Source organism: Mustelus asterias, chromosome 15 (assembly GCF_964213995.1).
Source record: "Mustelus asterias chromosome 15, sMusAst1.hap1.1, whole genome shotgun sequence".
NCBI classification, from domain to species: domain Eukaryota; kingdom Metazoa; phylum Chordata; class Chondrichthyes; order Carcharhiniformes; family Triakidae; genus Mustelus; species Mustelus asterias.
The window spans coordinates 50,603,058-50,616,321 of record NC_135815.1 but is presented as its reverse complement, the minus strand read 5'-3'; the positions used below and the strand labels follow the sequence as shown (position 1 = coordinate 50,616,321).

Genomic DNA, 13,264 nt, shown 5'->3' with positions numbered 1-13,264 from the left:
AGCCGCACACCATCCTCAATTGGAACTATATTGCAATTCCTTCACTATCACCAGTCAAAATCCTGGAAGTCCCATTATAACAGCCCTATGGATGCATGTACACCAGCTTGACTACAGTGATTCAAGGTGGCAGCTCACTGCCACCTTCTCAAGGGCAACAAATTCTGGCCCTGCCAGCAATGATTAAAGTAATGAGAAAAACTCCTGAATGAATGACAGTTGACCATAAACCTCCCCATTAGTTCCAAGAAACTGCTGTTATAATTCTTAAAAAATGTTCTTTTGTCTTATTTTCTCTCTTGTAATCAATATTTTTGTCTCTTACCAATGAATAATTTGGTTGCTCAAAGATTTTGAAAGGATATAGGGCAGCATTTTAAACTTTGGCAAGGACATAAAATGAGCAATGTCTGATCGACTATCATGGGGCACCCCATCTGCTTTTTCTTTTTATAGAGTAGTTAAATTAGGAATCATTCATATTTTTATTATATTTAAAATCCTATCATATTTTGAACTTTAGAAGTTTCAGTTGATGGGAACAATTATTCATTATTCTGTTAAGCATTTTGGGTGATCTGATTTTCTGAATTTTACTTTAGGGTAGTTATTTTCATGTATCCTTAGTAATTTTGTATTGGCAGTTTTCTAGCTGCTTTTAGTTTTTTAAAATTTGTATGTTTTCTATTTCAGTTCTGATTTGCTCCTGTTGAAACCTAGCCACGAAATATGATAACAACGTAATGTTATAAGAAGTAAATAAGAAATGTCTGCTACATTGATTACATGGCTATATATTACCAGTGCTTTTTGACTTCTAAACAGAATATTTAACCACAATTTTCTGGCTACTTGTTTTTCAGCAACCCTAAATCAGTAAATCAAAGGCTGAACAAGCAAGTAAACAATGATATTTCACTCCGAATTCAAAATTTATCCAGTTTGGTGCATCATATTAAATTGTATTATCAGGTAAGTGATCAGATAAGCAAACCCTTTGCTTCCATCTTAAAAGTATCTTTGGGACTCCTTATATTGCAAGTGTTTCTGCCATTTTGGTGATAATGTATGGATGGGAGGTATTTAGAGTTCTGCAAACATGATATATGCGAACATAATGTTCAGTCCTTTGACTATTTTTAAAATATCTCTGTTTATATCTCTACTTCTGGGGAAAGAAAATTAGGAGAGTGTAAAACAGCCTGCTGATTTGCTGTTATGTGTTTTGTGCTATTGGTGGTCAAAGCCAACTGGTTGGATAGGCTATCTTAAAGATTTGGTAAATTTATCATAATGATTTGAAAAATTGAGTGTTGAACTAATCTAGGTTAAGAAGAATTACCCATCTAATTTTATGAGGGCTCAACTTCCTCAATGAAGAAACATTTGGAGAGGATACATTGATGTAATAAAAAACCTTTTGAAAGGCAAGGCACTTTGTTTTGAACTTCTCAAGGAATAAAAGAAAGTGAAGCTAAATTGGGTAAAAGCATGTTCCTAGAAAAAATAACTCCAGTATTTCAAGGTTGTGAAATGTTTTGAGGCCGTTAGGATAAGTGTAAAAAGGAGTTGAGGATAAAAGTAGGAGTAGGATGGCTACATTGGAAAAAGGATAATGGATAATAGCAGTTATGTTAGAAGTCAGAACAATTGAAAATGACAAATGTAACAGCCATTTGTAAAGATGTTTCTCATCTATCATAGTGCTTGGGTTGCATTCTGAGTCTTTGACAGAACTAGGGTTTATTTTAAGATCATGGAGAACTGAGATTTCACAGCATTGGTGAGAACTGTTAAACCAGATTCATTTCTGAATGAAATGCTGCCATGGATTAATCAGAGGACTGAAAAGAACATGAACATCAATATTGATCCATTCCCCTGTTCTATTGGCAAGGTATCACTCACTATTGGTCTTGTGAAGTTTGGGTGGCAGAGAGTGTCTCTGATGGCCGTATAACGTCTTGGACTGTCAAACTACCCCAAGTGCCTTATCTTAGTAGTGGCTGGAGAAACAGAGTTTGGAACAGAGACTTTTAATTTGCTGGCAATGACTGTGAAAGAATAAATCAGGTTTTAATTACATAACTTAATGGTCTTTAAAGTTATTAAGATTAATGGGAAACTTTCACTAAAATTATTTTTCATTCTCAGTTTGACAGTTGGAGACATTATACTTCATTATTATAACTTTTAGATTCATCAGCATTCCCAGGGAATCAATCCATCCACAGGCACCAATGGCTATCTTTTCATGTGGAAGTCTAGGCACCAGTGACAGCCATTTCCATACGCCCATAGAAAATTTAAAGTTATTGAAAATGCCCACCTCAGTGCACAGATTCATTGCTGATTTAGCGCAGTCTTCGTAAACTTTCTGATCCCTGACTTCAAATCTAGATTTTCCTTGTTTGTTGTTGCCTCCCTTTCCCTGAGCATTTCAAAGTATAGTTATTTTGATCAAGTGTTTAACCATGTACCTTTGGACAATGTACCTTAGTTTTCCTCTGTCCATTTATCTCTGTTTTGGCTACCACTCTGGACCCAAATCAGTCACTTATTTCCCCTTTTTAACTCTTCTGTAATCATGCCTCCTTTCTCTTCTCCACCCTCTGGTATACTACCCTCACAAGCCCCAATTCTTTTTCATCATCATTCCCACTCTGCCAATGCTGTCTCAGGATTGACTGTCCTAGAGCTTCGCTTCTCTCTCTCTTTCCCCCCCACCATGGATAAGGGGAACCCCTGCACTGGAGCTTCCTAGAGGTCAGCCTGGTAAGGCTGCTTACTTTTACCTCTAACATGGCCTAACTTAAACTCTGCCTCAACTCATCTGCTGCTGAAAACATTGCCTATGCCTTGTTTAACCTCCAGATTTAAGTATTCCAGCCAGCCTTCCTTCCACCCCCCCACCTCTCCCCCCACCGCCCCAACCTAAACGTGCTCATCCAAATTCTGCAGCCCATATCTTATATCAAGTCTCATCCACCCATCATCCCGTGCTTCCTGTCTAACTAACCCTCAATTATAACATTTTCATCCTTATTTTGAATCCGTCCATGGCCTTGCTTCTTCCTTCCTATCCAAGCAACTGCAGATCTATAAGCTTTCAATATATCTGCAATGTCCTAGCTCTGTCTTGTTGCGCATCCCTGATTTTAATTGTTCAATTGTTGACAGTTCTAGCTGTCGTCCCATTTTCTACTGTCAGTAAACAGGAGATCACCCAGAAAACTCTGCCTATGTCCTAGGGCGCACAAAGTGTCACTCAGCCATCATTGCTTTTGTATGCTGATCTACATTGACTCCAAGTTAAGCAATGCCTTGATTTTAAAATACGAACCTTCTGTTTCAAATTCTTCCATGGCCTCACCTCATCTACACTGGTCCAATTCTGGCCTATTGAGCACCCTGACTAATCCCACTTTGATGTTTGTGCCTTCAAGGCCAAGGCCTTGAACTTTAGACTCCTCTCCATAAAATCTCCGTCCTCCTACCCTCTTGTCTTTTTTTGTTGATGTTTTTGAATCTATCTATCTCTTTGACCAAACTTTTGGTCGTCTGGCTTAATATTTCCTTCTGTGGCTCGGTGTCAGATTTTTATTTGATAACATTCCTATGAAGCATGTTGGCACATTTTAAACAGTAAGAATTCTATTTAAAAACAAGTCATTATTGTTTTTGATTGCAATGTTACAAGATGGGTGTGTAACTTAAAGTTTCTTTAGAAGCATTTGTGAAAATGGTTTGGGCAAGGATGCTTATGGCTGGTATTACCATGGACATGTACCTCAGAATTCTCAGGGAACTATGGGGGACTGCATGTGAACTATTGTTTAAGTATTCAGTAGTTAATTGAGATAGAATCATACAATCCCTACGGTGCAGAAGGAGGTCATTTGGCCTATCGTGCCTGCACCGACAGTAGGCCCTATGCCTGGAACTCCACGTATTTATCCTGCTCGTCCCCTGACACTAAAGGGCAATTTAAGCATGACCAATCAACCATGGGGGAGGAAACCGGAGCACTCGGAGGAATCCCACACAGACACTGGGAGAATGTGCAAATTCTGCGCAGACGGAGATCTGAAACTGGAATTGAACCCGGGTCCCTGGCGCTGTGAGGCAGCAGTACTAACCACTGTGCTGCCCCTAAGTTAGATATAGGTTAGTTTCCATAGATTGGCAAATAACGGCACATGCCTTTATTTAAAAGGGGAAGCAATTGGATCCTGTAAATTCAGCTTTGTAGAAACTGCTTGAAACAGCTCTGAATTTGTCAGAGCTGTTATACTGCTTGCTCAAAGCTAGCCAACTATTTGGAGATGAATGCAATTTTTGGGTTCAGAACTAATTTGAATGCAGGCTGAGCACCCTGCTGCAATTCACTTGTTGTGAGGGTGGCAAATTGGCTGATCAACAAGACAGGCCTAACAAAGTGTGGTCCTAATCTCAACACAGCACAGGTTAGCCGTGTTCCTGCTCTTCTCGACCCGATAAATGTTTTTGGACCTCTTTAGTGAGAGACCATAAGTGCTCACTTAAGGGACAGCTGCTCAAGCTGCTTATTGCCAAGGCAGAGGATGCCAAGTGTGCAATTCAACCATTTCTACCTGAAAAATGCAACAAAATTGGTGTTGGACTTCAATTTAACCCCAAAATATACATGCATTCTCCGTGTCCATGTACAGTCCCATCTGAAAATTGAATTAGACTTTCCCAATTTCCAATAGCTGGTTACCTCTTTTTCAAATGGAAAAACCAGTGGCTGCAATTGAATTTTGATTCTATTATATTTTAATACTTTAATGAAAGGTTTGTTTGATGCATTTCTCAAAAGCCTGGGCTTGACTGTGATCATTTATCCTTGCTGATTTTTAATTGTGCCACATATCTACTTTATAGGTAAGGATGAATTAGTAACTAATGATGAAATATTTAGCACAGATATTCTTGTCAGTTGCTCAAAATTATTTTCAAAAGCTTTAGTCAGGTAAAATTTATATTGAGTATCTTAAAAGAGAGGCTGTCCTTTTGTGTATCCAGTAGCGTTAAGAAGATAAATGGGGTGGGCTGGTTGCCATTGTACCAGAAAATTAGCAAATTTTACCATCAGATTTCCTATGCCATTGCTTAGCATGAGTTGGAGTTATTTTAATACAATGAACGGGAGCATAATGCCAAGTAGCTTTCAATGTATTGGATGTGTAGGTAAATCAAATTCTATAATTTTTGCAGGTGATAGCTTGAATATTTATTATAAAATAGATGTCCTGTGGTATTGCTTTTAAATGGGTAGGGAAGAAAATTTGTTTTATCTGTAAATAATTGCAATGATTTTCCTAATGGTGGCAGGATGGAAGGTACTGTGGCAGAATGAATGTGCCATATCATTAATTCATGGCATTGTTCCTGAAGAATTAATAATTGAATAGTTCTGAACTGAAGGTAAAAGTATAATAATGGCCAGCTGATTGGAAATTGCTGCTCTTGCTTGCTCTTTCGTCACTGCTTCCCCCGCCTGCTTGCTTGTCATTGCCTCAATCTCCCATTTGTCCATTCTGTTTCCCGCAGCTTTAGAACAAAATTTAAAGTACTGTAATGTTTTAATGCTATGGTTTCATGGTTGATTGTTCTGCTTTTTTGTATATCATTCTAGTTCTGCCACAGTAGACCCCGTTAAGCTGAATATCCCATGAAATCTGATATGCTTTCTTTGATTTAGATAAATAGGATAGGAAAAGGATTAATCATATACTGATAAAATTTGTATACTCTCTTAGCTCGTGATCAAATTACTTGAATCATTAAATCCAACCCTGAATTATTGATTCCTGAGGATTACCTTTTTGGTAGTTTTTGTTTAAATTCATTTGTTATTAGCAACTAGGACTTGCTTACAAACTGCATTTGTTGGAAGACACTTCAAATTTAATAACTTTTAACTAATTTTCTACATCTTTGAATTCCTATTCTGACCTTATGCCAGGTAGGCGCAGTGGTTGTGCTTTTTTTTCTTGAGTTGGAGGATTGAGAGTTAAAAACCCTATTTCAAACTTGTGCATCTAATTCTTCAATGCAATACCCAAGGCTGATTGTCCTCATGGATCTATACTTAGCATGTCCATATCTTCAGGATACAAAAGAGAGCGGTGAAAAGTTTCAGTAAAAAATGCTTCAGGTGATTGTTTACTTTTGAAAGGCAGTCACTATTCTGCAGGCAAATATATAAACTATTTGCACGCAGCAAAAGTCCACAAACTGCAGTAAGATAATTGACAGTTGATCTATTTTTGTTGGTGGTCAAAGCATTAATGTTGGGCAGGATGTTGGAAGAAAGAACAGTGTACTGGTTTTGGTTTACCATCTCAGAATAACAACACCTGGCATCTGAATTGCATTGAAATGTCAGTCTAAACTATCTACTCAAATTCATAGTGGAATTTGAATCAATACTGACTTGGGCGTGAATGCTAGCACTGAACCAAGCTGATACATGCCAGTCACAAGGGAAAAGTTTTAAAGCAAAATCTCTTGAATTGTTTTGTTGGAGCCTGGGTGACTTAGTGACTTGTTTCACTCTGTGGCTTATTTAATAGAAGACAGCTGCAGATGAAGCTTAATAAAGATCACTTTTGTGCTGATGTTGGCCTCTTCTCAGAATAAGTTTGGCAGGTTCTGTTTGTTCACATTTGTAAATTCTCACATGATTTCTAATTGACAGGCATCTGTGGCACTTAGTTTGAGATAATAGGTTTCAATTAACGTTAACTGCTCCATTTGTAGCATTTTGATTTGCTGTTTGAAGGTAACTATTTGATTTTTGGATTTAATACCATATTCCGTTGACTTGAGCTGCACAGGTGCAAATCTTGTCATGAAATCTCTAGTGCAATAAATACTAGTATTCAAAATGTTTTTTTTGACTTGTAGGTAAAGGACAAAGCTGTTTTTTTTTAAACTCCGCATCCGTAGATTTGTTTTATTTCCTGTACAAGAATTCTTGATCAAATTGGAGAATTCAAACAATTGTAGGTCCGATCTATAACCTGAAAACAGATTGGTAGGCTTAAAAAAAGACATGGCACATTATTTCCTAAATTGCCATAGGATAACAGTAAAGGCTTGAGCTTTGCTGTAACCTCTCTGTGCTAATTAGTACTGAGAGGTTTGCAGTGCTTCTATATATTAACACTTGCCTATGGGTTACATTTTAATCTTCAGTTCAATCTTTGGAAACATTATTTTATAGATGCTTAAGTGGCTGAACCTGGGGAGCAATTGTGAAAGCTGTGATCTCTGAGCACAGCTATATGTACGAATGAAAAATGAAAGGACCATTGATAGATGGGGAATGGGATTCTCTCTACTATTCCTATTTTTTTTAAAAGGTGGATCCTAAGAAGCTTGCTCTGATTTTTACGCAGTCAAATGGTGAAAATTGAAAGATGCATTCTTTAAATTTTAGAAACTAAGGCAATTTTATTTTGCAATTAGGATATGCTCCCTCAGAGGATTCAATCCATAGTTTGTTTGATTTAGATAATTTTAACCTCAACTAGGTGGGATTGGGCTGTCTTGGAAATAAAGTGAAGTCACAAGACAGAGTCAAAGTGGAGTGAGTTAAATTGATCAAATAAAGATTTGAGCTAAAAATCCAGAGGCATTAATTGGAAGAACAAGTTGGTGAGTTTTAGGGGTTTTCTTTCTCCCTAAATGGGGGCAGGCGTTTACACTGGTACTGGGGAGGTACAAATATTGTAGTAAATATGTGGCTTAACTGGTTAACTACTTGATGTAACTAATAATTGTTGTGATATTTTTAAACTTAAAACCCGATTAAATAAAGCACATCAAGTTGGCAGGGCAGGTGATGTGTTTTGGCTGAAGCATGTGGGAGCTGTTGGGCACAGTCATGATCCATGCGGAAGCTACATCTGCAGTAAATGTCTGCAGCTCGAGAAGCTGATGAGCTGGAATCTTACTGTGCAATGCAACAGGGAGGGGAAAGTTACCTGGACACTTGTTCCAGGAGACAACCTTTTAGGGTTTTGATCTGTGGTCAGGAACGGAAGGGTGTGATTGCAAGTGAGACAGTTATGGGGATGCAAAAGTAGCAATGGAGAAACCTCAGTCCCAGCTGTTTGCTGTTCTTCCACCTTTTGTGGAAGAGAGCGAGCAGTGCAAAGAGGATGAGCAAACTGACCACAGCACCGTCGTATTAGAGGCCAGTTGAGTGGGGCAAATGGAGTAAAAGGAAATGTAGTAATGGTGGGGGACATTATGGTTAGGGGGAATGCAGTCCTAAAGACTGTGTTGCTTGCACAGTGCCAGGCTTAAAAACATCTCCTTGGGGCTGGAAAGGATGTAATGCTACATTCTGCACTCTCTAGTTTCCTTCTCTATGAACGGTATGTTTTGTCTGTATAGCGCGCAAGAAACAATACTTTTCACTGTATGTTAATACATGTGACAATAATAAATCAATCAGGAATGGGAGAGGAATGGGATCAATTGTTTCTGGTCCAGCTGGGTACCAACGGCATAGGTAGAACAAAGAAAGATGTACTATTAAGAGTATGAACGGGCGGCACGGTAGCACAGTCGTTAGCACTGCTGCTTCACAGCTCCAGGGACCTGGGTTCAATTCCCGGCTTGGGTCAATGTCTGTGTGGAGTTTGCACATTCTCCTCGTGTCTGTGTGGGTTTCCTCCGGGTGCTCCGATTTCCTCCCACAGTCCAAAGATGTGCGGGTTAGGTTGATTGGCCATGCTAAAATTGCCCCTTAGTGTACTGAGATGTGTAGGTTAGAGGGATTAGCGGGTTAATATGTAGGGATCTGGGTGGGATTGTGGTCGGTGCAGACTCGATGGGCCAAATGGCCTCTTTCTGCACTGTAGGGTTTCTATGATTTCTAGCTAGGAGCTAAATTAAAAGACAGAACCACAAAGATGGTAATCTCTGGATTACTACCCGAGTAAGAAGTCTCACAACACCAGGTTAAAGACCAACAGGTTTATTTGGTAGCAAAATCCACTAGCTTTCGGAGCGCTGCTCCTTCGGCAGGTAAGTGGGAGTTCTGTTCACAAACAGGGCATATAAAGGCACAAACTCAATTTACAAAATAACGGTTGGAATGCGAATCTTTACAGGTAATCAAGTCTTAAATGTACAGACAATGTGAGTGGATAGAGGGTTAAGCACAGGTTAAAGAGATGTGTATTGTCTCCAGCCAGGACAGCCAGTGAGATTTTGCAACCCAGACAAGTCGTGGGGGTTACAGATAATGTGACATGAACCCAAGATCCCGATTGAGGCCATCCTCATGTATGTGGAATTTGGCTATCAATCTCTGCTCAGCGACTCTGCGTTGTCGTGTGTCGTGAAGGCCGCCTTGGAGAATGCTTACCCGAAGATCAGAGGCCGAATGCCCGTGACCGCTGAAGTGTTCCCCAACAGGAAGAGAATAGCCTTGTCTGGTGATTGTCGAGCGGTGTTCATTCATCCGTTGTCGTAGCGTCTGCATGGTCTCCCCAATGTATCATGCCTCCGGACATCCTTTCCTGCAGTGTATCAGGTAGACAACGTTGGCCGAGTTGCAAGTGTATGTACCGTGTACCTGGTAGATGGTGTTCTCACATGAGATGATGGCATCCGTGTTGATGATCCGGCACGTCTTGCAGAGGTTGCTGTGGCAGGGTTGTGTGGTGTGGTGGTCACTGTTCCCCTGAAGGCTGGGTAGTTTGCTATGGACAATGGTCTGTTTGAGGTTGTGCGGTTGTTTGAAGGCAAGAAGTGGGGGTGTGGGGATGGCCTTGGCGAGATGTTTGTCTTCACCGATGACATGTTGAAGGCTCCGGAGAAAATGTCGTAGCTTCTCCGCTCCGGGGAAGTACTGGATGCCGAAGGGTACTCAGTCCACCGTGTCCTGTGTTTGTCTTCTGAGGAGGTTGGTGCGGTTTTTCGCTGTGGTGCGTCAGAACTGTCGATCGATGAGTTGAGCGCCATATCCTGTTCTTATGAGGGCATCTTTCAGCGTCTGGAGGTGTCTGTTGCGATCCTCCTCATCTGAGCAGATCCTGTGTATACGGAGGGCTTGTCCGTAGGGGATGGCTTCTTTAACGTGCTTGGGATGGAAGCTGGAGAAGTGGAGCATCCTGAGGTTATCCGTGGGCTTGCGGTACAGTGAAGTGCTGAGGTGACCGTCTTTAATGGAGATGCGTGTGTCCAAGAATGCAACCAATTCCGGAGAGTAGTCCATGGTGAGTCTGATGGTGGGATGGAACTTGTTGATGTCATCATATAGTTGTTTGTGATTGTTCACCATGAGTCCAAAGGAAGAAAATGTAATCGATGTATCTAGTGTATAGCATCGGTTGAAGGTCCTGTGCGGTGAAGAGGTCTTGTTCGAACCTGTGCATGAAGATGTTGGCATATTGAGGTGCGAATCTGGTCCCCATGGCTGTTCCGTGTGTCTGGATGAAGAACTGGTTGTTGAAGGTGAAGACATTGTGGTCCAGGATGAAGCGGATGGGTTGTAAAATTTGCATCTGGAGACTGGCAGTTGTCGGCGTTGAGTACTGAGGCAGTTGCACCAATGCCATCATCGTGGGGGATGCTGGTGTCGAGTGCCGAGACATCCATTGTGACAAGGAGTGCTCCTGGTTCAACTGCTCCATGTGTGCTGAGTTTCTGTAGGAAGTCCGTAGTGTCGCGACAAAAGCTGGGGGTTCTTTGTACAATGGGTTTCAGGATGTCCTCGACGTAGCCGGAGAGATTCTCACACAGGGTCCCATTGCCTAATACGATGGGACGGCCGGGTGTGTTTGCCTTGTGTATCTTCGGGAGGCAGTAGAGATCTCCAACGCAGGGAGTATGTGGGATGAGAGCACGGAGGGTGCTCTGAAGGTCCGGATCAAAGGTCTTGATCAGAGTGTTGAGTTGACAGGTGTGTTCTTTGGTCGGATCTGCAGGTAACTATCTGTAGTGTTCCTCGTTGTTCAGTTGTCGGTGCACTTCTTTGCAGTAATCCGTTCTGTTCAGTATGACGATGGCCCCTCCTTTGTCTGCTGGTTTGATGACAATGTTGCGGTTGGTCTTGAGAGCGCGGATGGCGTTGCGTTGTGCTTGGGTGATGTTCAGGGCTGTCTTGTGAGTGAGGCTGATGAATCTGGTGTTGACGCACCTCCTGACGGCTTGGGCATACATGTCAAGTCGAGGGCAGCGGCCTTCCGGAGGAGTCCAGTTTGACTCGTTCCTCTTCGGTTGCTGCACTGTGGATCTCTCTGTTGGCTGTTCCGGTTCATTGGTTGTCTCACTGTGTTCGCTGTTGGCATCTCCACATCATTGCTACCTGAGCCATGAGTAAACTGGTATAGAGTAAATAAGGTCAAAGAATTGAATGTGTGGCTCAGAGGTTTTTGTGGGAGAGATGAATTTTAATTCATGGGACGCTGGCATCAGTACTGGGGAAAGAGAAGCTGTACAAAGATTAGTGGTAGAAGATTGAGAAAAAAATAGAAAAGGGCTAAAAAATTAACAGTGGAGAATGAGAAAGCTAGCAAGAAGTATAAAAACAGACAGTAAAAGCTTCTACAAGTATGTAAATAGGAAGAGATTTGCCAACGTAAGCATTGATCCTTTGAAGGATAAGATTTTGGAAATTAAAAATGGGAAACCAAATGGCAGAGACTTTTGAATAAGTATTTTGTATCTGTCTCCACAGGAGAACACACAAAAAAACATCCAGAGGATTGATGAAAATTGAGGCTAAGGAAATAAATTGAACAGTCATGAACAGAGTAAAAGTCTAGGAAACCTATTGGGACTAACAACTCAAGCCTCTTGGACCTGATAACCTACATCCTAGGTCTTGAAGGCAGTAGCTTCAGAGATAATTAATATATTGGTTGTAATGTTTCAAAATCTCTAGATTCTGCAAATGTTTCAGTGGATTGAAAAACTGCAACTGTAACACCTTTTATTCAACAAAGAAGGCAGACAGGAAGCTATAAACAACGTCTGTCATTGCAGAAAATGCTAGAATCCATTGTTAAAGTAGCAGCAGCAGGGCATTCAGAAAATCACTATAAAATTGGGCAGAGTCAACATAGTTTTGTGAAAAGGAAATTGTATTTGACAAATTTATTGGAGTTCTTTGAGGATTTAACAAACAAGGTAGATAAAGGAGAATCAATAAGTGTAGTGTATTTGGATTTCCAGAAGGCATTCTGCAAGGCATCATGTAAACATTTGCTCCGGAAGATAAGAACTCATGTTGGGGGTAATCTATTGATGTGGATAGTGTATTGACTAACTGAAAGCCTAGTCAGGATAAGTGGGTCATTTTCAGATTAGCAAACTAACTAGTGAAATGCCATGGATGATATCAGTGCTGGTGCCGCAACTATTTACGATCTATATTGATCACTCTCTAAAGGGATTGACTGCATTATGACCAAATTTTCTGGCAATACTGAGAGGCAGGTAAACAAATAGTGAGGAGGATACAAATAGATTTGATAGGTTAAGTGACGTAGCAAAACTTTGGCAGAATGAGTAGGTTATAATCAGCTGAGGAGAGGTGCAATGGCTCCCCACTCTCCCCATTATTTGAGGGATATACTTGCCAGTGCAATGTCGTTAATTGTTCACGTATTGTGACTGTAAAAGAGACAAACAGGTTTTGCTTTTTTTTAAAAAGCAAAGAGGGTTTATTTATTGTGCCTAACCTGGTAACCCAATCTGAGTAAAAGTAATAAAAATGCTCCTGCTTACATGTATGCACATAATTGCAGAGCGGGGTGATAGATTAAACGGACTTTGAGTTCTAAAGTTATAAATATATGCAGATCTTGTGGATCAATGACTTAGATGGTTTCAGGTTGCCTGGGCTGCCCCTCAGGATTTGGTGTAGAGGCGGTTTAAAGGTGTATCAATTTATCTTCTGGAGACAGCTGCTGCATTGCATTGTGTGGATCATCAAACAATAGGCAGGGTTCAAGCTTGCAGAATGGATAGAGAAAGAGAGAGAGTGTCCACTCAGGGCCTTCTGTTCCCTGGCTCTTGGAATAATAAGATTTGTCATTTGAAGTCAGTTTTGATCATGTGATCTCTTATCCACTCAAATGATTTGAAGTCCGAAATCATTGTTACACAATGGGGAATGCATGGTGACTCTTCACACCCTGCTTATGAGAGTTGGTTTCTCTGCAACTCTCTAAGTATTGAACTTGGAGATGGTGATTCAAAGTTTCCATGGATT

At 40.7% G+C, this 13,264-nt stretch overlaps 1 protein-coding gene across 1 annotated transcript in view; it reads left to right on the top strand.

The window, feature by feature from the left end:
- ccdc88ab (coiled-coil and HOOK domain protein 88ab) overlaps nt 1-13,264 on the top strand; it is a 266,369-nt gene that overhangs the window by 12,101 nt on the left and 241,004 nt on the right. The window contains exon 3 of the mRNA XM_078229887.1: nt 864-972. Coding sequence (XP_078086013.1) covers nt 864-972 — 109 coding nt within the window. The remainder of the gene's footprint in view (nt 1-863; nt 973-13,264) is intronic.